General features: G+C 42.2%; 1 protein-coding gene across 1 annotated transcript; it reads left to right on the top strand.

Moving 5' to 3' along the window:
- The first annotated feature begins 3814 nt into the window (after positions 1-3814).
- Positions 3815-10638, top strand: LOC132765537 (olfactomedin-like). The gene is made up of 2 exons (XM_060759850.2): positions 3815-4018; positions 9335-10638. Exons 1-2 carry the CDS (start codon positions 3940-3942, stop codon positions 10351-10353), a joined length of 1098 nt encoding a protein of 365 aa, XP_060615833.2. The 5' UTR covers positions 3815-3939; the 3' UTR covers positions 10354-10638.
- The last annotated feature ends 14419 nt before the right edge of the window (positions 10639-25057 follow it).

Genomic DNA, 25057 nt, shown 5'->3' with positions numbered 1-25057 from the left:
TTGGAGTGTTATTTTTGTTAGGAAATCGTTCACATTATCAGACTTATTTCATTTTCACGAAGTGGTTCAACTAATGACTTTGTATTCTATAAGTTAATAATGTTTAATACAGCATGTTGAAACCTTTCTTAAAAATGAGGAGCTACTACAATGGCTAAATAATTCTATCAGTTCAATAAATCAATTCCTAACTTTTCCTGTAGTCCTTCACAATTCATTCTTAAGTGTGTTTCCACATCCATTGAAAAAGACAAGTTTCAAACCCATAATCATAGTTCCTTTGATGAGGATGTAGGAAATGGACTAGTCCTGTTGACAAACCCCCAAATCTTCTTCTGTATGGACACACACACCTACACACACACAGGAGTGTTATGCAAGATATGGCACGGCTACGGTGCCTTGGTGATTTTTCCACTCCTCCTCCTCCTCCTCGAGCTGTCAAGCATGGGTGTGCAAGGAAAGAGAGTTTCCAAAGCAGTCCTGCAATAGCAATAAGCAGAAGAGTCCCTCCTTGGCAGGGATCCTGCTTACATGCTGGCCTCCCATGCGGGCAGGACTGCACTCTTCCAGAGCAAAGCAGACCAGAATTGGACACACCGTGTAGCTGGTTGCCTTTGAAAATATGTTCAAGGCAGATCAGGCCTTCAAATCATGGCCAGTGAAATGTCTTTAATGGAGAAACCGGGGAAAGACTCCTTGTTTCCATGTCTGCCTTGTGCCTTGAGCACTTCTGCAATAAATATCTCACACACTCTTCACAGTGTCAAGAATGCCTGTGTCTCTACTGACACACTAACACACTTTCAGAAGTGTTAAAGGCATCATATAAGCTTCATATGCTTATCACTCCATCTCCAAAATTGCAGGATGTGCCAGTTCTGAGTAGGACCATATACAACACCTCAGGTAGAACATTTGAGACAAAATTCTCAACCCAGAGCAGTACCCGAGATGCTTTCAAAAAGTATGGTTCAGGTCATCCACTTTACAGCAGACATATGATTTCTCTTGTGTACCTCCATAATCGCAATTAATTAGAATAAATTAAAGAGTGTATTTCAACTTTTTAATGGCTCAGTTCCATGTTTAGAGATAGGTCATCGCCCCTTGTCCAAAGAGTACTTTTGCATTCATTCCTTAACAGGTGAGGTCCAAAACCCAGGTTTCAATAAGCCATTTTAGTTTCTAACTCTATTTTTAGAAAATGGTGGCATAGGATTTTGAGTGGCACGCCTTGTTTTCTAGAAACCCATCTCACTATTAATAATTACAGCATTCTTTTGAAAGTGCTAAAAAAGGTTTATTAATCCATTCTAGACTGGTTCCTACTATTATTGTGTTGCTAGTTGACTGGTCAGTATTGTCCAAGTCCCCCTTTTGAAGATGGGGATAGGTTCATAACTTGATATGCTCTCAACCTGTCTTTTAATGCCCCAGCTCAGGATCACCTCATTTAAAATGATGTACAGAAAATGCCATCTCTCCTGCCTTCCTGTTTATTCTGTTTTTTCAGAACATGTTATATTAATCAGTGACGATAGTGCACTGATGAGTCTCATCCTATTAGGTTTTAGTCATGCCTCTAATTCATATTTGTTTTGCTATGCATTTCCAGTTCATATTATTTATTTTTCAAGTTCAATGCACTAGTACAAAGACTTCTATAAGAGAAATCATTCTTATCAGCTGCTTCCTTACTGTTTTTCCTGGCCATTCATGGATTTCCATACCAGCATCCATGTCTCCCATGTATCCCTGATATCTGGTGTCCTCCTTTCCCTTGAAATGTTATCCATTCCCTTTGTGATCTTTCTAGCAAATGCATTTTTCAAAATATATCATTGCTTTCTAAAAGTCTAAATTGATACAAACAAATACTGTGACCTATAAACTAGATCTTTCTCAATGGCCCCATTTTCACTGACATGATTCTAGTATTCTTTTTTCTCATTGTTGTCCATTACTGTTAACATGGTGAGGAGGAAACAAAGAACCATGCTCCAATATCCTATATCCTCTCCCCCAGTGATTTGTATTCACTTACTAGACACGTGCATTTGGGGAAATCCTTGCCCCGTTTCATATCCTGGCTTTTGTTGGGGGCCCCGATCCATTTTTTGTAAGCCTTCCAAAATTGGGAGGGTTGTTTTTTGTTTTTTGTTTCAGGGCCCAGAAATCGGACCATTATGGGGGAAGGCTTCCCACCCACTGGCTCCCATTCCTAGCATGCATTCTTCTTGGCACCTGCTGTTTCTAATATAGAGTAAGAGGCGCTCAGCTGTAGGCACTGGTGGGCATGAGCATTTTCTGGACCAGCCTGCATGCCACGCCACACATGCACTCTCTTTCCAAGGAGATTACATGTGTGACAGGGCATGCAGGCAGGTCCAGAAAGTGTCCGCGCCCACCAGTGCTTACAGCCAACCGCCTCTTACTCTAGAGTAACAGGCTCTCAGCTGCAGGTGCACTCTGGGTATGCCTGCACACCTCGCCACACATGCCCCACCACTCTCTATGTGTGTGGCGTATGTGTGCGGCGGGACGTGCAGGCAGGCCCAGAGTATGCCTGCAGCCAAGCTCCGGCCCTGCCTGCCTGCACGCCCGCCACACACGCACTCAATTTCCAAGGCAAGGAGGCAAGTTTTGGATGCACACAAATGCAGGCTGTAGGCAGGCTTTTATATTAAGTAGATTTTCGCATGGGGAGGGGGCTTCCCGTTTCGTGCTTCCAAATAAACAGAAGACACAAAATAAATGGTACAAACAGTAGGAACGAATTTCATGCACATACCTATCACTTACCATACTTTAAGGCTGTCCCTGCCACTATCAGTAACTATCTAGACAGGGTAATAATCGCTCTGTCGCATATTCAGTTTTTTGAACCAGGAATATAGCCTTTAAGACACCTTATTCCATCTGTACACTGCTATTTCTCTCCCCTTCAGTAGGGAATCACAAAACGCTTTCCTAAATTGCTCTTCCTCTGGGAAGTGCCAAGAATTTTCCCTAGGCTAAACCTTCATGTCTCAACTCTCCAGGTCCTATGACGACTGTCTCATTTCTATAGCCCAAAAACATCATCCAAGTACAGTGTCAGAAAATAATTGTGTAACTCTAAATACCTGGATGTATTCCTGACATTCTTCCTGTTTGGCTTTTATGCTTGGTAATAATCTCTCCTCTAGTGAGCCCCCCCCCCCCCCATTGTTGCCCTTCCAGGAGTGTTGGTTTTGCTGTGTCCAAATACTATGCCCCATAGCCAGACACAGACTGATACCATCTCGGGCCAAGACCCACAAGGTCTCCAATCCCTCATATTTTCCATCAGCCACAGAATTGACTTTCTAGGAGCTGTTGCAGCAACACTGTTTGAGTCCTGGGCACACTGGTAATTGCAGAGAATGGAAAAGAATACCAACCCCCACTTGACTAAAACAGACATCTGCTGATATAAAGTGGACTTTTGTTTGATTTGTCATTAACAGGATGCTGGCCAAAGTACAGATAGCTGAGTTTCAAAGTGCTTATACTTCCCTTTCCAGCAAAGTAATCCATTTGTACTTTGATTTAAGCAAAATACACAAACATGACATGGATGTTGCAGATCACTGGAGTGTGTCATTTGTGGCATTCTGGCTCTGCCTCGCAAACTAAAGAATCAAGCAGACATTCTTGTTTGTTCACAAACTCTTGCCATTCATGAGCTCATATTTGTTATTTCATTGTAATTTGTTTTTGTTACAAGCGATCCTAATGTCATTGGTCAAAGAACGTGGTAACATTAATACAGACAATTGGCGCAAATGTATTTCCTTTCACTGTGCAAGACTCCAAAGCAATATAAGCAGTTCTTTGGGGACATCACATGGTGTTGATTAGTTAAACATACCCTTGAATGTGGGAAGCAAAGTTTTTATTTCCAGTCCTGGAATAATGGATTTGGGAGACCATTTGAGGCCAAAAAGATGCCCAGTCCCCCCGCCTCTCCTGAGAGCTTACCTTCTTCACAACTGTAAGTATGTGAAAGTTGAAAGGATTCTTTTTTAAAGGCAGTGTTTGCCTTTTCCTCAGCTTTCAGTCTATATTTAATCAATGTTGCTGAGACCTATTTTAACACTCTAGACTCTAAAGAGAGTCAAGGGAAATATGAATGTATATTCTGAACTGCTTTGGAATTTCTGTAAAGAAGAGAAATAGAAGAAGCCCAGTAAAATAATACAATCCTGATATTCGATATCCACAGTTTCCTACTGTCCGAGCACGATATTAATGCCCTCCTAAGCTCCCCTCTCCCCAGGAAACTGAAACAGCAGAACAGTTCTGAGATGGTCAGACAATTTCCCAAATTATGCAAGTTGCTTGCTGGTTCCTGCAACACTAACTCATTTTTCTTACTCTTCCATTGTTCATTGTATGGAATGGACAGGCTCAATTAATCCTCTGCTGTTTCAAAGCTGCTTTTAAAAAATCAGTTTCTCCCTCCCTGGGCCGCTTTTTCACTTTGCGCTTTACTTATTTCCTTTGTTACAAACTGAGTTGAAAGTGCCAAAGGAGTTGGCATTCAATCGCACATCAAGGAAGAGAGGAGAGGACAGAAACTTGCCTTTCCCTGGAAGCTCAAACAAAAGCAAACTGCTGCACACACTCCTAGCTTGTGATCTCTTCCTTGTTAATAACATTAGTCACCCTGACCACTCCCTGATGTTGCTTAGGTACAAATGTCCTCTTTCCAGCTGCGAAATGGTGGAGGGTGTGTATTTCTCTTTTTGGCTGAATCCTTTTGCCACCCATAGCTTTTGGGAGGACAGTGGGTGCTGGAAAGATGCCCAAGTCCCTCTCTCCCAATGGCCAGGTTCCGCACCACTATGTCCATCTAGAAAAGGAAAAGAGGGACGCAACTAAGCAGAAGCGAGGGGCTTGGGCCACGTCCTGGACAGGTTCTTTCTTTCTGGGAGCGGAGCGCTGACAGGTGCCTGGTGGAGTTGGCTTCTTCCCTGTCCAGAAGAATGGAAAGTCACAATTTCTCAGCAGAGAAGTGGGAGGCATTTTCTACCCTCCTGGTGAGGTCTCAGAGCTGATCTGGTGTGCAGGAGACACCCACGCCCTTCCCTTGTCTGCCACTCCTGACTAGTTTGGTGGATGAGAAGACCTCCTTGGAAGGGAGAGACTAGGCTCTTCTTTTCACACAAACACACAGAAGGTTTCCTGCTAACAGAGGCAGCCCTAGGTAATTTTCAACGGTAAGCAAACAGTATTTTGGCGCCCCCCCCCCCCCAACCAATCATTGATATATATTTTCTGTTCGTCGTGGGAGTTCTGTGTGCCATATTTGGTTCAATTCCATCATTGGTGGAGTTCAGAATGCTCTTTGATTGTAGGTGAATTATACATGCCAGTGACTACACTTGCCGCACTTGCTCCCTTGCCTGGCCCTCTTTGGGTCCGGAGGCGTGCCTGAAGACCCCGGCGTGTGCACCAAAAGTCACCTCTTCTCCTGACTTTCTCCTCGACCATTGGGACCGAGAGAGACAGAGAGAGAGAGAGAGAGAGGTGGAGATGCCCACCTTTCCTGAAGGTAGGCGCAAAAACAAAGGAGGGAGCGGAGGTGGGAGATACCTCCAGCCGGAGGGGCTCTCTCTCTCTCTCTCTCTCTTTCTCTCTCTCGGTCCCAATGGCTGAAGAGAAAGTCAGGAGAAGAGGCGATTTTTGGTGTGCATGTTGGGGTCTTCAAACACGCTTCCGGACCCAAAGCGGGCCAGGCATGGTGGCTCCGCCCCTTGGCCCACCCGCGGATTGGGGAGACGAGAGGAGGCAGGTGGAGCGCCGGGGGATCGGGAAAGGGATCGAACGCGGAGAACGATTGAACGCTGGCTCTGCTCGTGCACTTGGTGGCCGGGTGGAGCAGGAACGAGAGGGGCTAGGCGAGGCTCAAGGGCCCGGCCCCTTTGGGAAGAGGATCGCCCGGCAGCGAGGCAAGAAAGCCGAGGCTCCCCCCGGACTGCTAGGGCTGTCGTGAGCTGAGGGGGTGCTCCTCAAGTGGCGGTTGAGGGGCATTTACAGAGGCGCCTCTGCGCCCCTGGCAAAAAAAAGTGTTCTGCGACCGCTTACCTCGCGTAATGGACGAGCCGCCCCTGCCTGCTAAGGAACCTGAATTCCTATTGGCCAGGGACAGGACAAAAATAACTAGTCAGCATAGTGCCTCCATCCTTTTGTGCACATTGTGCAGCCAAGGAACCGCAGCACCCAGAGCAAACCCCCACAACACAGCTCCATGCTGCTGTGCCCACTGCCGGAGGTTTAGGAGGGGTGGCTTTCCCCGAGGGGCGTTGGAAAGCCAAGCATGGGCCATGAAGGACAGGCACCCTGGAGGCAAAGGAGGGGCTTCCGGCCACTCAAGAACCTGCTCCATTCCATGCTGATGCAAAGAAAACCACTCTAAAACCATGGGATAAGCTTTCTGCATTAGCAGGGTCAGCTCTGGAAAGACATTCCCCTCAAAGCCCAGAAGTTTAGATGACACACTAGAGCAAAAAATCCACTTAAAATCCAGTTGCTGCCTCCTGCAGAATTATGGGGTTTGTAGTTTAGGGGGGAGCCTTTAACAGCCTCACTAAACTACAAACTCCATAATTCTACAGGAGGCAGAAACCAGATTTTAAGTGGATTTTTCTCTCTAGTTTGATGAAGTGGTCAGTCTTGCTCATCAACTTCTTTGAGTTTGTGGAAAGATGGAGTATTGTCATTTAGGGAGACTATGGGCCCTCCCACACAGCCCTATATCTCTCATTATCTGAGTGTGGGCTCACATAACCCAGTTCAAAGCAGATATTGTGGGATTTTCTGCCTTGATATTCTGGGATACAGGGCTGTGTGGACGGGCCCTGAAAGAAAATGATTCTTTTTTTTTTGTTTCCTCAGACTTGTCCTAACAATTCCAATAATAATAATAATAATAATAATAACAACAACAACAACATCTATAACAACAGAAAGCCTAATTTATTACCAATTTGGAAACTGCATATGCAATTTGACCAATAAGCATTCAGATATCATAATGCTATAAAGAAAGGGACATTCTGCTATTCTAGTATTGACTCTGGGTGTGTTGCGGCTGATGTGGTTCAAGGAAATGCCGAGTCTTTCTGGAGTGGAAAAAGGGGGTTTATTCAGGTGGGCCCTGGGCAGGATAAGTCCTCCCCCCATCCTCCCCGAGCACCCAAAAAGCTCAAATTACAAGGGTTATATAGATGCTGCATATACTAGTATTCCATCCATATTTGGTAACATAATTTTCTATTTGGTACCATAATCATTGGATACACCTCTGTGTACAGAAGTAGGTGAACATTTCCTCAGTATTTGTTGATCACATGTTGCCTGCGTGATTAGGGTATGTAAGTATGTAAACATTTTCTTAGCATTCGATGATATCACGCTGCCTGCATTTACTCTGTAGAATTAATGCAGTTTGACACTACTTTTAGTGCTATGGCTCAGAACTATGGAATCACGAGAGCTGTAGTTTTTCATGGTCTAGCCTTCTCTACCAAAGAGTGTTGATGCCTCAATTATTATTATTATTATTTTTATTTGATGCACTTATTAACCGCCATTCTCAGCCCTTACGGGCGACTCATGGCGGTGAACGGGAACTGCCATAATATTAAGCCATGACAATTAAAATGTTGCCAAAGTGCCTTAATTCTGCAGTGTAGACGCTCCCTTGGTTAGGCATGTTTACTTTTTTAACAGCATAGTGTTCTAAAAATCTTACTGTTCTAGCATAAAAGTCCAGTGTTCCCACTGCCATCCTGCAAAGAAAAGGAGGAACGGCCTTTAATTGGAACAAGAAAATCATATATCTTTCTCAAAGGTGGTTTTGTTTGTTTGTTTGCTGTGGTGTATCCTGGAATTTTAAATTCTAGGGCTCCATCTACACTGCCACATAATGCAGTTTCAACTGCATAATGTGGTCATATTGAACTACATTATATATAATCCAGTTCAATGCAGTTAATCTGCATTCTCAAAGCGCATTATAAGACAGTGTAGGTGGGGCCTAGGTGAGAATATAATGTTTCTGTTTGAGCTTGAAATTACCTCTGGATGTTCCATGAACAATGGAAGGTTGTTTGTTTTCCTGATTTAAGAAAACCCTCAGTGCTGTAATTCCAGCAATTCACTTACTTAGATGATCCCTCGTAGCTTGAGGATGATTGTCTTCCAGATGTGGTGTCTTGGCGATGGGTCCATAGGTGGCTGTGGAGCCCTATTCTTGATCCACATCTTCTCCCACAGTGAGGGCAATGGTTTCCAGGTGGAAGGCAGTCCCGGTCAGGGTTGGCTTGATGCACCTTCCTCTTGGCACGTTTCTCTCTTTCACCCTCCATTTGTGCCTCTTTGAATTCCGCAGCACTGCTGGTCACAGCTGACCTCCAGTTAGAACACTAAAGGGCCAGGGCTTCCCAGTTCTTTGTGTCAATGCCACAGTTTTTAAGGTTGCCTTTAAGCCCATCTTTAAATCTCTTTTCCTATCCACCAACATTCTGTTTCCCATTCTTGAGTTCAGAGTAGAGCAGCTGCTTTGGGAGACGGTGATCAGGCATTCGGACAACGTAGCTGGTCCAGCAGAATTGATTTGCAGGATTTTTTGGAGGCAACGCTGATGGAATCCTTCCAGGAGTTGCATGTGACATCTGTAGATAGTCCATGTTTCGCAGGCATATAAAAGAATTGGGAGGGCAATGGCTTTATAAACAAGCACCTTGATCTCCCTACGGATATCCTGGTCCTCAAACACTCTCTGCTTCATTCAGAAAAATGCTGCACTCACAGAGCTGAGGAGGTGTTGTATTTCAGTGTCAATGTTGACTTTTGTGGAGAGGTGGTTGCTGAGGTAGCGGAAATGGTTAACATTTTCTAATGTTACACCATTAAGCTGTATTTCTGGCATTGGAGAGGGATTGGCTGGTGACTGCTGGAAGAGCACTTTGGTTTTCTCAATGTTCAATGACAGACCGAGCTTCTTATATGCTTCTGCGAAGGTGTTTAAAGTGGCTTGTAGGTCTTCTTCTGAATGCGCACAGATGACATTGTCACCAGCCTATTGGAGTTCTATAACATATGTTGTTGTGATTTTGGTTTTGGCTTTCAGACCACTGAGGTTAAATAGCTTGCCATCTGTCAGATAGATGATTTCCACTCCAGTGGGAAGCTTCCCATCAATAAGATGAAGTATCAGCAACAGGTGGAAGAACTATCACAAAGGTTTACTCTGTTTGTTTCAAGAAGGAATGTATTTATTTTTTTTCCTGTTCTCCCACAGGTTCATGCAACCATGATGGGCTATTGCGAGTAAGTGGACCTGTTCTGGTGAAGCGCAACTGGAAAGGGGCAGATTTCAAAGCAGGAGCCTGGGGAAAAGATTCTGCAGTCGGGGCTAAATCACCAGATCATTATTGGGTATTCCCAGCCAACAAAAACAATTCTGCATTGGAGAGTTTCCGCTTGTATTCCTCTTTCAGAAAATTGATGCTTTATCTTCCAGTGATGGAATTTAGCCTTCGCGGTGCTAACGATAAATGTGAAAACTGTGGACAAGGGGGTGGTGTAATCTTCTTCAATGGCTCTTTCTATTACAACTGTTACCACAGCAGGAATCTGTGCAAAATAGACCCACACACTTTGCGACTCTTGCATAAGGAGCTGGAGGATGAAGATCCTCCTTCCTTTAATAACATGTTCTCCTACAAAGGTGTCGAATTTCAAGACATGGACATGGCTGGGGATGAAAAGGGACTTTGGATGATACATGCATCTAAAATGGCCAATGGGAATATGGTCATAAGGAAAGTCAACCCAGAGACCTTGCAGACAGATACACCTTGGACCACCTCACTCAGGAAGAGTGATGTCAGCAATGCGTTCATGATTTGTGGGGTGCTGTATGCCACCAAAAGAGTGAATTCAACTCATGAGGTGATAGATTATGCATTTGACACCAACTCAGCCAAGGAATATAGGCCACGTATCTTTTTGAACAAACCTCTTCCTACCATGCAGAGTCTGAGTTATAACCCGAATGACCATAAGCTCTACATGTACAATGATGGCTACCTTATCTATTACGATGTCAAATTCAAAGCCCATGTGGCAAGAAGGGCAGGACCAGCACTTGCCGCTGAAAGTGGGTTGGATATCCATGATGAGGGAAGCCAGAGCCTGGCAGTCAAGACAGCACAAAGTGCTGCGGACAAGGAGGTGCATAGCTTAGGGAGTCGCCAGCAGAAGATTAAGACAAGCAAGGGAGAAATCAGTGCCATTCATACGAGCAGGATGGCATGAGAAAGGAAAGAGGGACTAAAGTAAACACTGGAAGCCAGACTAAGGACCTCATCACAATAGAGAATGAATCCAGTTTAAATTCAGTTTCTACCTCCTGCAGAATGCTGGGGCTTGTAGTTTTGGGAGGAAGCAGAAACTGAATTTAAACTGGATTCATTCTCTAGTGTGATGAATTACTGAGAGTCGTGAGGGTGACTAAATATGATCAGTGTGACTGTTGTCATAAAGGTTTTTAAAAGGTTTTTGGTGTTTTCTGCTCTAGCTGATGAATTTTGTGAAAACATAAATAAATGCAACACCTTACAAATTGTTATTGTGTGTCTTCAAGTAATGTATGACTCTAGCACACATCTAAAATGGTGTTTTCTTGACAAGGGGGGTTGCCCTTGCCTTCCTCTGACACAAATAAAAAGAAGCATGATGTGGCATTTTCTTCTGTTAACGAGATTTCCATATTTTCGGAGTGTGGTAAAAGAAAATCCAGAATACCATGGGTGGAAATGGATCTCCATCCATGTACTGATTGTTTCTAAACAATTAATTCTTATTTTAGTGATGGATGATCCAAACTCATAAGTCTAACTTTTTAAAAATCTTATTTTCCTCATAGTGATATCTTTGTTACAACTTCTTGAAGATCCCTAAAAATCTCCTTGTTTTTTTTTTTACACTAACACAATTATTAACTACGTCCAACTGGAACTGATCCCTTACTTTAAAAAAATAAGAGCCACATTATGACTTAGTTTTTGTAAAACATTGTGTCAATTCTTTAGACCTACCTGTCACTTGTCCTTGGTTTTCCACAAAACCTTTTCTTCCACAGTGTTTCGTGACCACCATAAAAAGAGATTGCAAACACATAGTTATTGTTCCTTAGATGGGAATGTAGGGCATGAACTAGTCCTGCTGACAAAACCCCCAAATCTTCTTCTATATGGACGCACACACCTACACACACACAGGAGTGTTCTGCAAGATATGGCACCTCTACGGAGCCTTGGTGATGTTTCCACTCCTTCTCCTCCTCCTCCAGCTGCCAAGCGTGGCTGTGCAAGGAAAGAAAGTTTCCAAAGCAGTCCTGCAATAGCAATAAGCAGAAGAGTCCCTCCTTGGCAGGGATCCTGCTTACACGCTGGCCTACCATGTGGGCAGGACTGCACTCTTCCAGAGCAAAGCAGACCAGAATTGGACACACCATGGAGCTGGTTGCCTTTGAAAATATGTTCAAGGCAGATCAGGCCTTCAAATCATGGCCAGTGAAATGTCTTTAATGGAGAAACCGGGGAAAGACTCCTTGTTTCCATGTCTGCCTTGTGCCTTGAGCACTTCTGCAATAAATATCTCACACACTCTTCACAGTGTCAAGAATGCCTCTTGCAATGTGTCTCTACAGAAGAGAAAGGCTCCTTTTTATGACTCTGACCTTTCAGGAGTGTTAGGGGCATCAAATAAGCTTCATATGCATTTTAGTTCATCTCCAAAATGTCAGGATGTGCTAATTTTATTATTTATTTATTATTTTTCTTTATACTCCACATTTTCTCTCCACAAAGGAGACTCAAAGGGGCTTACATTAAAAGCATTTCAACACAATTTTAAATCCATAAATATGCAAACATTAAAATACAATTAAACATCAATGGTATTAGAAAATTAAGTTCAAATCCATAAAACTGCTTAAAAACATAATTAAACAAACAAAAAACCCCAGCATCCCCTAAACTGATCTTAAAAATGTTCTTTTTTAATAACCTGCCTTGATAAAGGACAGCAAGGAGGGGCCATTCTGGCTTCCCTGGGAAGAAGTGAGTTCCAGAGTCGAGGGGCAGCCACTGAGAAGGTCTTCTTTCTTGTTCCCACCAACTGAGCTTGAGAGGGAGGTGGGACAGAGAGAAGGGTTCTTCTGAAGATCTCAGGGTCTGGGTAGATTCATACAAATGTAGGAGAACAGACAGATTTGATAGGTGAAAACAACCAGATTTATTATGTCTGGCCAGACAGGTGAACACTGAACAGTCCAGGTAAAAAAAAGTGAAACTGCCCTCCCTGAACACATGATGGGTGGGTTTTTAGTACTTTTTCTTAAAGTAAGTTTCTATTTTCCTACATCATAAATCAGGTTTTTTGGACTTCCGGTGGAGGCGGAATGGCGGCAGGAGCGGGTTTCTGAGGCTCCGAGAGCCTGGGGGAACCCATGCTTTCTTCACAAGGGGAAGGGGCCGAAAGGGACCCCACAAGTCGTTGGAAGAGAGGACGGCTTGCTAGCTAAACTCACAGTTACTGCGGGGGCGGAGGAGCGGTCTCCCCTCAAGGGAGGTGGCCATCTCCTGCCTGGCAGAACGGTGAGCGTGCGCCCCAAAGGAAGCACGGTCCGAAAGGACCGAATTGCCGTCAGCCTCCGTTCAAGCACTAAAGATAAGAAAAGAAGACAAAGACAGAAAGAATAGCAGGAAGAAAAAAAAGCAACAAAGAAACGAGGTATACAGAGGCAGCGTCAACAATAATAAACGTATTAATCAGCGATAGGGAAAAAAAAGAAGAAGAAAAGAGACTTCTAAGTGAAGAAGGGAAAGAAGAGAAAGAGGAAAAAGACGTGGGACTACGCAGAGAATCCAAGGTGGGCCTCTAGGCCGCAAGATACACCCATGGGAGGGTCCACTTGGAAGCAAACTAAGCCCCGGAGACCAATCCACTCCTAACAGAACCTCCTAACCCACGAACCCCACGAACCCCTCCCGGCTTGACACGGGAGTCTCCTCTCCTCAGTCTGACCCCTCCTAAACCTCCCAAACTTCAAAATAATAATTCCTCCGATAGTCTACAACTGAAAAGAAAAGAAATCGTTACCTTTAAGAGGAGGACGGCCCTAGAGCAAAGAGGGCAGGGGGATGCGCACTCGTGCATCCGCACGCATCCGAAAAGGAGAGAGGCGCGCTGCGGCGCAGCGGCGTGGCGGCGCAGTGACGCAATGCGGTGGCGTGGCGTCGTGACGCGGCGGCGCAGCATTGCCACGCGTCTCCACACAAGGTCATACCCTCGGAGCAGGAAGCAGGAGGGAGCGTTGGATAAGAGAGGAGACTGGCTAGGAGGAGGAGGGAAGCTCAAGAACAGAGCCGTTTAAAAAAATTAATTTAAAAAAAGGTAAGAGGGGCTGTTGGCGTGCTGGAGGAGAAAAGAGAGGGAGGAAGGAAGGAAGGAGTGGAGAAGAAAAATTAAGAAAGAAAGAAGAAATTAGGGGAAAATAGAACACAGAACACAGAGAGAAAGGAGGAGAGGAAGAGGAAGAGGAAGCAAAGAAGAGGATAGACTCAAGAAAGAGGGAAGAAAGAGACAGAAAAGAGAGGGAGATTAATGTGTTAATGTACAATCTACAAGTATATTACAAGTACAGATTCCCTGACTTGGCACATGCAACTTAGGAGTCATCCCTACACTTAAAGTTTCATATTTTGCATTCCTCTATTTACTTGTATCTTTAATTGTCAATATATAATTGTGTAATCTTGATGAGGAGATAGAAGTGAAGCCAACCTCACTGACGTGGGGGACCAAAAAAAAAAAAAAGAGATCGGACAAAGAGCAGATGACCAAAATCGACAGGAGAGTTTTCAGATCTGAATTAGTCTTTGAATAAAAGAGTAACCACATTTTTTAGAACCAATTGCAGGACTCAAGAAGCACTCAAGAAGCACTCTGGTTTCTCTTCAGATCGTATAAACCTTTCGCCTTTTACTAAAAGGAGCGTGAAGAAGACAGAAACAGCTACAACCAAGAGATTATTTAGATCACTCAGACCTCCTTGATTATCAGACCCTTGACAGTAGCATGGCGGAGGGTAGAATGGAAAAGTTCCTGCTGACATCTAAGCAAAGCAAAATGAATACACCACAAGGGGTAACCCCGGCTGTAAATATGCAGGGGGCAACCCCTACTCCAATCCCAGCAAGACGCCACTCTACACAAGGAGAAATCTCCCTGAAGGACCTTATGGCTGAAATGTGGAAAATACAAGAAAACATTGAAAAGAAAATTGAAGACAACCAAGTCAAAACACAAAACAGCTTGGAAAAACTATTCCAAAAAGAAATGGGGAAATTAAGACAGGAAATTAAAGAGGACATGGATACGATGAAAAGAGATATGGAAGGAGCTCAGAAGGAGATCAAAGAACTGAAAAATGAGAATGCACAATTAAAGAAAACGCAGGAAAAAACAGAAGTTAGAATGAAAAGCTTAGAAGAGAAAAATCAAAGATTGGAGAAACACCAGGAAATGCTAGCAAGCAAGGACACGGAGTTTCAGTTAAGGTACAGAAATATCGAAGAGAAAGAAGGGGACAATCTCAGAAGCATAATTGTGGAGATTACAGCGGAAATACTAAAGACATCTATCGAAGAGATGAGTAAAGAAATTGATTTCATTAAGAGAGTAAATTCCAACTACGCAAAAAGAAACAACGTCCCAAGAGACATTGTAGTTAACTTTTGTAGGAGAAGCGTGAAGGAAGAAATTCTAAAACTGAAATCCAATGGTCCAATAAACTACAAAGGGAAACAAGTGATTATTCTCAAGGAGTTATCACCCGCATCCATGATTAGTAGGAAAAAGTATTATTTCTTAACGGATGAGCTCAAAAAACACAAAATCAAATTCCGATGGGAACGCACAGAAGGAATTCAAGTTACCTACAAAGAAAACAAACTATGGATCACCTCGGAAGACAAGGCAAAAGAGTTCCATAAGAAATTGATGAAAGATCTAGAAAGAGAGACACATCCAGATAAATATAAAGAAACAAAGGAAGGAGGAGATGGTAAAGAAAACAGAGTGGAACAAAATAGACAAGAAAAGACCAAGACCTGACTCAACGGAGGAGGAGGAAGGAGAAAAAGGAATGGGACCTTCGGATCAAGACAAACAATTGCAACACAATGAGAAGCTTATCAATATATTCGAATAATGTAAACGGGATAAACTCCCCAAATAAAAGAAAACAGATATTTAATACTCTGAAAAAAGGCATGTATGATATTATTGCGCTACAAGAGATTCATATTATCCCAAAACATAGTACATATTTGATCCAACCACAACTAGGTCAAGAATTCCACTCCCTAGTGGCACAAAAAAAAGGGGGGTAATTATATATGTGAGAGGGACATACAAGGCCACTATGGCTTTTAAAGATGAGGAAGGAAGATTCATAGGTATCAAAATGAACCTAAACAATCAAAAGACACTCATCTGTAATATATACACCCCCAACGGTTCTAAAAAGAACTTTATAAGAACATTAAGAAGGAAACTTGAAGAACAAACATTTGACAATTTGATACTTGTGGGGGGATTTCAATGGGGTGATGGACTGTATGAGGGATAAAACGGGGAAAAAGAAGACAAGAGAGAACCGCAGGAGACTTCCGGAATGCTTTTTAAAGCTGAAGAGGGACTGGTTTCTTCAAGATGTTTGGAGAAGGAAAAACCCCACAGGTAGAGATTACACCTTCTATTCTGACCGGCACGCAGTATGGTCCCGAATTGACATGGCGTGGGCATCGAATTCGATAGTAACTAAAATAGATAAGATCAAAATACTGCCACGCACACATTCGGACCACTGCCCGATTATGATGGAAGTCCTTGGGGATAAACAGCGGAGATCTTGGAAATTAAATGAATATCTTTTAAAAAAAGAGGAAGACGTTGCTTTATGTAGGAACCAAATTAATGAGTACTTTGAATTGAATTCTAACAAGGGCACAAGGGCAGAAGTAGTATGGGACGCCAGTAAGGCGGTGGTCAGAGGGCACCTAATCAAACAAGGAGTAATCCGTAATAGATTAAGAATAGCCGAACAAAAAGCACTAATAAAGGAAATAGAAGAAAAAGAAAGTACCCTTAAAAAGAAACCAGGGAATAAAAAGATCAAAATGGAACTGGAGATATTGAGGAAACAATGGAATTCAACGCAGCTAGAACATATTGCTAAAAATCTAAAATATTTGAGGGTCAAATATTATGCTCAGGCTAACAAACCAGGCAAGTTATTAGCGAAGAGCCTTAAGGAAAAAAGACAAAGTCAATATATTACAAAGATAAATAAAGAAGGGGTATGCTATTTGGAGGAAGAAGGGATAAGAAGACAGTTCTGTGAATTCTATAAAGATCTATACAAAAAAGAAAATATATCAGAGGAAGAGATAGCAAAGTACCTAGCGAAACATAAATTAGAAAAAATAACAGAGGCTCAAAGGGAATTACTGAACCAGATAGGGGAAAGTGAGATATGCAGCGCTATAAAAAAGCTTCCAAACGACAAGGCACCCGGCCCAGATGGTATAACCGCCCTATTTTATAAGACATTTCAGAAAGAATTAATACCACACTTGAAGGAGGTCTTTAACAACGTATTAACAGAAGCAAAAATCCCAGACTCCTGGCGTGAGGCGACTATCACACTAATCCATAAAGCAGGCTCAGAGGAGGACAATGTTAAAAATTACAGGCCTATTGCCTTACTAAACACTGACTATAAGATCTTTGCTCAGATAATGGCCAACAGACTAAAAACGTATCTGAATGAGACTATTAAGGATGACCAAACCGGCTTCCTACCTAAAAGACAAATGAATGAGAACTTAAGAACCATAATAAATATAATCGAGCTCCATGAAAACAACCATCAAAGAGAATTGGGCCTCTTGTTCCTCGATGCCGAGAAGGCCTTTGACCGGGTGAACTGGGATTTTATGAACCACTTAGCCAGGGAAAAAGACATGGGATTCCAATTTAACAACATGCTAAAGGCCATATATACAAAGCAAAGTGCCAGGATAAAAATCAACGGACAGCTCTCGGATAACATCAGAATGGAGAGAGGTACCAGACAGGGTTGCCCCCTCTCCCCCCTTTTGTACATTATGACGGTGGAAATCCTCCTTGAAGACATAAGGAAAGACAATAGACTGAAAGGCATAAAAATCAGAAAAGATGAATTTAAAATAAAAGCTTACGCTGATGACATAGTTTGTCTAATAGAGAACCCGGCTGAGACTATTACAAATTGGACAGAAATAATAGAGGAATACGGGAAGCTGGCAGGGTTAAAAATAAATCAACAAAAAACTAAATTTCTAACTAAGAATATCTGTAAAGCAAAAAAACTGGAGCTGGAGAAGATTTCACATTTTACAGTGGCCAATAAAGTAAAATATTTGGGAATACCTCTAACGGCAAACAACACACAATTGATTAAAAATAACTATGAGCAGACTTGGAAGGAAATTGCCAGGAAATTAGAGAATTGGAAAGATCTAAATTTAAGTATAATGGGAAGAGTAGCAATGATTAAAATGAATGTGCTGCCAAAAATGAACTTTCTGTTTCAGATGATCCCGGTTCTCAGAACAAATCACTGTTTTAAAATATGGAAAAAAGACATTCTGAAATTTGTCTGGCAGGGGAAAAAGGCAAGGATTAAATACACAACAATGGTGGACTCAAGGGAAAGGGGAGGACTAAGCTTGCCGGACCTACAGTGGTACTTTGATGCCTGCGCACTGACATGGATAAGGGAATGGGCCACTTTAAAGAAAAAAAAGCTCCTTAATTTGGAGGGAGCTGAGCTTAGAAGGGGATGGCATGCCTATCTATGGCATGGGAAAGCCGGAGTGGAAAAAAGTTTCTCCAACCACATCATTAGAGCAGCGCTGCTGAAGGTCTGGGAGAAATACAAAACAAGGTTCTATAACAGAATGCCCCTTTGGGTCTCTCCTATTGAGGCCTTCCACAAAAGGGAGTTGCCTAGCAGTAACTGGTACCCTTACAGCATGCTACTAGAAAAGGAAATGGCACAGTACAAATTAAAATCAATTGAAACCCTGAAGACCTTAGATGAGAACTTTTCGTGGTTCCACTACCTCCAGGTAGCAGATAGCTTCAAAGAGGATAACAAAAATGGCTTTGCCCCAGCAGAGTCCTTTTGGGATACAATCATGGGGAAAGAGAGGAAAGTAATAAAAGTTCTTTATCAAAAAATACTGGAATGGGGGACGGAAAAGGATCTTATTAAAGAGAATATGATATCTTGGGCAGCGGATCTGGGACATTCTATCCTGCTGCAAGACTAGGAAGAAATTTGGAAAGTAAAAATAAAATTTGCCAAGTCAGTAAACATTACTGAGAGCTGGTATAAGATGTTTGTACGCTGGCATTTAATACCCCAGAGGCTGGCGATGTTTTACAAAGGAGCTAACAATATTTGTTGGAAATGCGGCACCAAAGTGGGAACATATTTACATATTTGGTGGCAGTGCAAAAGTGCTAAGACCTTCTGGAAGGAAATACACTTACAAGTTCAGGGTATATTAAAGATTAAGTTTGGGTTAAAGGCAGACTACTACCTTCTTCATTTACTAGACTTTGAACTGGAAAGAAATAAGGAGGTGTTATTATATCATCTCTCGGCAGCGGCAAGAACAGTGTTCGCAAGTAAATGGAAAGCAAGGGACCAGCCCCCCATGGAGGCCTGGCTACTTAAGATAAGGGATTACATGGAACTAGATTCATTATCAAATATGGTATACGACGTGAACAAAAAGAATAAAGTAGATTGGCAACCACTTAGAAATTACCTTAATGAAAGGAAAAACATAAAGTTATAAAAATTGAATGTTGACGAATGCTATTAAAAGAGAAAGAATTTAAGGAAAACAAAAAAGACTAAGTTACCTCGTGGAAGGTTGGGAAGTCCAGTGGACGAATGTATGTAGTCCCCCTTTCCCTTCCCCCTTCTCCACAAATACAACCTCTGCACACACCCCTCCCTCCCCTTCCGCCCCCCCCCCCCCCTCCACTCCCGGAATGAATGGATAACCAATACAGGAAGTGGTAGATTTAAGAATTGATTTTATTGTTATGGATAACAATGTAAAGATTTATATGGTAACTAATCAATTTGTTATCAATATGCCTGTATGGATGTATGTTTGTAAACATGAAAACCAATAAAAATTAATTAAAATTTTTTTAAAAAAATAAATCAGGTTTTTTCTTACTAGCTGATTCAGTATGGAGTGTGTTCATGCATAGTAGTGAGTTTCTACTAAACTTTCATTTCTCTAAAAGCACATGACTTCTGGGAAGTCAAATGAATGCCTAAAAGTCCAATCAGCTTGTGTCTATATGATTATTAATTATGTGCCATATGATCCACCACCCCTCCCAAGATGAACACTGAAGCAGATTTTTTTCTCTTTCAAGCATTTTTTAGCTTAGCTTTACAAGTATTTCTAAAAATCATTTCTTTTTTGCTTTCCAAGCTTCCTCACAAGGGTATGTGGTCAGCCAAATAGCCTGGATCTGAACCATCTAGGGCTTTAAAGGTCATAGGCAGCACTTTGAATTGTGCTTGGAAACAGATTGGCAGCCAGTGGAGCTGCTGCAACAGGGCAGTTGTCCATTCCATGTAGCTAGTCCCAGTTAGCAACCTGGCCGCAGCTTTTTGGACCAGCTGAAGTTTTCGAACATTCTTCAAAGGCAGCCCCACGTAGAGTGCATTAGAATGATCTTGTCTAGATTAAGTTTCAATTTGTTTGCTCTCACCCAGTCCATTACTGATGACAGACAATGGTTTAGGGTTAGGGCAGCTTCTTTGGCTTCAGGTGTGAAGGAGTAGTAGAGTTGGTGTCATCTGTATATAGGTTGGGTGTCATCTGTAGTTCTATGTAAGACCAAATGCAACCCCCCCCCCCCCGGGTAGGTATCATACTGTGGTAATACATTACACAGAGCCTTTGAGGCAATACCCTCAATTCAGAGCATCAGATTGTCCACTTTACAGCAGGAATATGACTTTTCTTGTATACCCCTAGCCCTGTGAGCAGTCAGGTCCACAGATGTCATTTTCAAACAATCAAGCTGGTAGAATGAATTAGGATGTGTTTCAGCTTTTTAATGATCCAGTCCAATGTTCAGAGGTAAACCATAGCCAATATTCAGAAAGGCCAAACAGAGGGCCATGTCAAAATTCCTCAAACTGTTGGAGGGCCAGATTATAATCTGAAAAAATCATGAATGAATTCCTATGCACTCTGCACATATCTTATTTGTAGTGCAACCCCCCCCCCCCTTTAAAACAATACAATAATTAAAATGAAGAACAGTTTTAACAAATATAAACTTATTAGTATTTCAATGGGAAGTATGGGCCTGCTTTTGGCTGATGAGTTAGGATTGTTGTTGTTGTTGTTGTTGTTCTTGTGTGCTTTCAAGTCATTTCAGACTTAGGTTGACCCTGAGCGAGGGTCGGGTAAATAACCTTGGAGGGCCATATCTGGCCCTCGGGCCTTAGTTTGAGGACTGGTTTAGACCATATAAGCTCCCTTTCAGAGCCATGTTGGCAAAATCTGTTTTGGAAATATCCTAACAGAGCACCCAGGCATGTCATCACCACACAGAGATGTGGCAACACAGCTATGGGGCTTTTTGATGTGTGGATACAGGATCACTCCTGGTTCAGCCTGATCCAGCTGTGCACATCTCAAAAATACTGAGGCCACGCCACAATTTGCTGTGAACTCCAGAATAACTTGTGGTTCCCCTTCTGCCAGATTAATGGCTAGATGGAGAAAAACAGTTTTCTCCATGAGAAGCAAACAAGAGGGAAAGCACCAGATTAACACATTTGATCCTAGCTGTTTCTTGTGCTTTATATTTTACACACTGAAGTAAAACCAAGTGAAAGTCAAGGTATAATATTTCAAATAATCTTCTGGAACAGTTGTGCGGAGTGTTGATGAGTACAATCACAGCTCTTTTGAAGATAAATATGTGTGCTATCTGCTGAAAGCTTCCCTAGGAGAGAAAAGAACATTCCTTCATCATTTCTGAAGTAGGCCCTGTTGATGAATAAGATTCTGGAAATGCTTCCAGATACATTGAAGAGGGGACCTTATAACCCTGGTCAGTCAAGCAGCTGAAGACCTAGAGATAGGAGATGAGTGTTTCCAAGAAAAACTACCAAGAGATATAGATGTCATAAGAGGTGGGGATAGAAAGACCTAATGCAGGACCCACAGTAGGGCAGAAATACAAAGAGGTGACACTTGGATACATCCAGGGCCAAAAATGGATGCAAATGAAGAAAAGTGCTACACACATTTGAACTGCTATTGATAGAAATAATTTTTTCATAGTAAAACTAATGAAAATGTGTAGCATGTATTCAGTACATGGACTGAGAGAAATGCTACCCAAGCCACTGATAACCTCGATATTACTGAGCTAAAAGTATATGTTGATGACAACTTCCTTGTATTTCATGTCCTTTTAGATGGCAAGCCCGAGTGCAGGGAACATCGTCAACTTCTTGTGTAAAGCGCCATGTTAACTGATGACACTAAGAAACTAAATAAATAATGTTGGGATTATTTGATGGAGCAAGGCATACATTCCCACCCTCTCTCCTACCCTGCTAAGAGTACTTCAGTCGAACAGCAAAAAGAACCAGAAGATGGTGCACCATGTTTGGGAAACTTGCTTGCTTTAAAGTTATGTACTCTGTAAAAATCTAGTAGTTTGGAGTTCACTGCCACAAGTGTGTTGATGAACGCCAGCTCTATTTCATGTTTCCATCTAACTCCAAGGGAAATGATTTCAGTTCTATATCAACATTTGGCATCAACAGGGACTGGATAAAGCCAAGCAAATTGAAGCTGAATCCAGACAAAACAGAGGTTGCCCCTGGGATACAACCCGTGCTGATGGGATTTGTTCTCAGTCTGTATATTTTCCTGGGGTCAATTTTGAACCTGGAAGTCCAGATTTCTGTTTTATTCACATTAACCATTATATGTTAATATTGACTTTTTGTATCTTTGAGTCCCCTTGGGGAGATAGAGCGGAATATAAATAAAATATATTATTATTATTATTATTATTATTATTAAATCAGCTTGAGTTCCAACTGTCAGGAAAAGACATCTATTCTAATGATACTCCACCCTCTGTATTCATGATTCTGTGGATGGAGTCAACCGTTCATAGCTTGAAAACATTGTTTAAAAAGAATTCAAAAAGCAAACCTTGATTTTGCCATTTTATATAAAGGATACCATTTTACTACACTATTGTATATAATGGGACCTGAGCATCCACAGATTTTTGTATCAACAGAGCATTCTTGTATCAAACCCCAGCAGATACCAAGAGAAACATTTTCCTCAGCTTCTCAAATCTATTTGTTTTTAGGTTCAACATTGTTCAGGAAATAAAGCCCGACTGCTCATTGGAGGGAAGGATATTGGAGGCAAAGATGAATGAGAAGACAGGAAAGCTTGGAGAAGACAATGATGCTGGGGGAAATGGAAGGAAAAAGGAAGAGGGGCCGACCAAGGGCAAGATGGATGGATGGTATCTTTGAAGTGACTGGCTTGACTCTGAAGGAGCTGGGGGTGGCGCTCTGGTGTGGGCTGGTCCATGAGGTCACAAAGAGCCAGAAGCGACTGAATGAATAAACAACAACAAACTGTTATGTGACAATATTAACAACATCTGTTTTCCTTCAGTATTGCCATTGCTTAGTTTTGAAAACCAAAACAAACAATTAAAAATGGAAATTATAGTAGCAGTATTTTTGTGACAAATATATTGCATTTATTGCTAATAAAAGAAAAACAAAGCAAAGGATGACTGATGGCTACTCAGAACAAATGTTTCATCTCAAATCAACATGTATCTTTCTGGCTGTGAGTTTTTATGAAATCAATAGACTGTGATTTCACAAACCCTCCTGTGGGCATGGGGCATTTTAATAACCTGAAAACACATTTGAATCATCATAGGGCCCTTTCACACAGTCATATAACCCAAAATATCAAGGCAGATAATCCACATTATCTGCTTTGAACTGGATTATTTGAGTCCACACTGCCATATTATCCAGTTCAACATAGATTTTACACAACTGTGTGGGGCCATACAGAAAATACTCTTAAAGTCACTACAATGCAATGTTTTAAAATTTGACTGTATGCAGGTTTAAAGGCCTGGTTAATGTCTGGTTAATGCAAATAGTGTGCAAGGGTGATTTTCAACTGTTTGTGCATTGTGTAAAGTGAGGAGACAAAGACCAGAGCAAGACTTCATGTTTATATTTTGTATTCAAAACACACAGTAGCAATTAATCTAATGTTAACACTTGAAACTGAACTTCCCTACATCCACCAGAATTCTAGATCTTTGTGCTAGGGCCTCATAACATTGAAGCCCCCAACCCAGGTGATAATGGGGGGTTTCACCATGCATTGTGCAAATCCAGTGGGGTCTGGCATATCATCCATATCGCTCCTCACCTTATCCCATGGGGGGAGCATTGTTACCTGGCTTCCCCCTGTTGTTGTCTACGGAAGCTTCCTGTGTTGCTGCCGCTGCCTCCTGCGCCACTTGGACCTCACTTGAGGCACGGAACCCCACCAAAAGTATACCGACATCATGTGATGGGTTCCAGCAAGCTCTGTGCCTGAAGAGAGGTCCAAGTGTCACAGGACAGGCAATTTTGCCAATTTGATGAAATTTCTCATCTCTTAGGATAAGCCATGTATCATGTTCTGCAGTTGAGGTGGTTGTTGGTGGTAGGCCTAGCAGTTGGTGATGGAAGGGTTAATGTAAATCTAAGTTCTAAAGGATTCAGTAAGCTGTAAGTTAGAGTTCATGTAGAAAGCAATTAAGGGTGGAGGTATGCAAGAGATAGGTTGCAGCTGGGTGTTTCTGGATATAATGTGCTAGCCTTGGGACTGATCTTTGGGAGAAAAGTATTTCTTATTTTGGTGGTAGATGCTGCTGATTTTCCCCCAGGTTTGTGGATTTTCGGTATCCTGGCCTGTCTCCTGTATTCTTGGAACCTTGAATCTCTGGATTGGCTTTTGACTATGGTATAGACTTTTGATCCCTGGACTTTGCTCATTGAACTCTCAGTGTTTGGCCACTGGACTGGATCTTTTGATGATGGTATTATCTTGAACCTGCAAATGTTTGCTGTCGGTTTTTGTTTTATATTCTGTGACTGAGCGCTATCTTTATGTTTTATATTTTGGACTATTAAACAGTCAGACAGTAGGTGCTGCTTTAATTAAATTGTTTAACACAATCTGGGAGTTTGTTTGGTTCACCTCTGCTGGAATAACGGCAGAGACCTGACAGTGACAGGATTCATAGAGGAGTAAGTGTACTCATAAGACTGGAAACTGGTTATAGATCTATTATTTATGCTGAACCTCATGTTAATGAAGAGGTAGAAGTCAGCTAATGCACCAGCTAGAATAGATAAAAGTGATTAGGGACCCTCATCACACTTGAGTATTAATCTACTTTTATACACTTTAAATGCTGTGACTGCCTCCTGCAGAATTCTGGGTTTGTAGTTTAGAGAGGTGCAGGGCTTCTCTGGATGAGCAATTTAAAGGCCCCCTCCCTAAACTACAAACTCCAGAATTCTGTAGGAGGGAGTGGATTAAAGTGGATAAATGCTCAAGTGTGATGAGGCCCTATGTAACGGATTGTCCTACTCTGAAGGGTTTGTGTGTAAAATGGTTGGTCTAAAAGGCGGAAGCCAGGCCACCACTTACTGAAGCTAAGGAAGAGCTGAGGGGTGGAGCAATTAGGCAGCCACTAGGCAGTCTCTAAGGCAGGAGTGCAGCCTGAT

Source organism: Anolis sagrei, chromosome 1, assembly GCF_037176765.1.
Source record: "Anolis sagrei isolate rAnoSag1 chromosome 1, rAnoSag1.mat, whole genome shotgun sequence".
NCBI lineage: Eukaryota > Metazoa > Chordata > Lepidosauria > Squamata > Dactyloidae > Anolis > Anolis sagrei.
Note: the sequence above shows the minus strand (reverse complement) of the source record. Positions and strands in the feature narration are given on the sequence as shown.

Bases quoted from the DNA above. Each gene is read 5' to 3' on its own strand.
- LOC132765537 (XM_060759850.2), top strand. From the start codon at position 3,940: ATGGATTTGGGAGACCATTTGAGGCCAAAAAGATGCCCAGTCCCCCCG. The intron at 4,019-9,334 runs GTAAGTATGTGA...GTTCTCCCACAG, and splicing joins AGCTTACCTTCTTCACAACT to GTTCATGCAACCATGATGGG.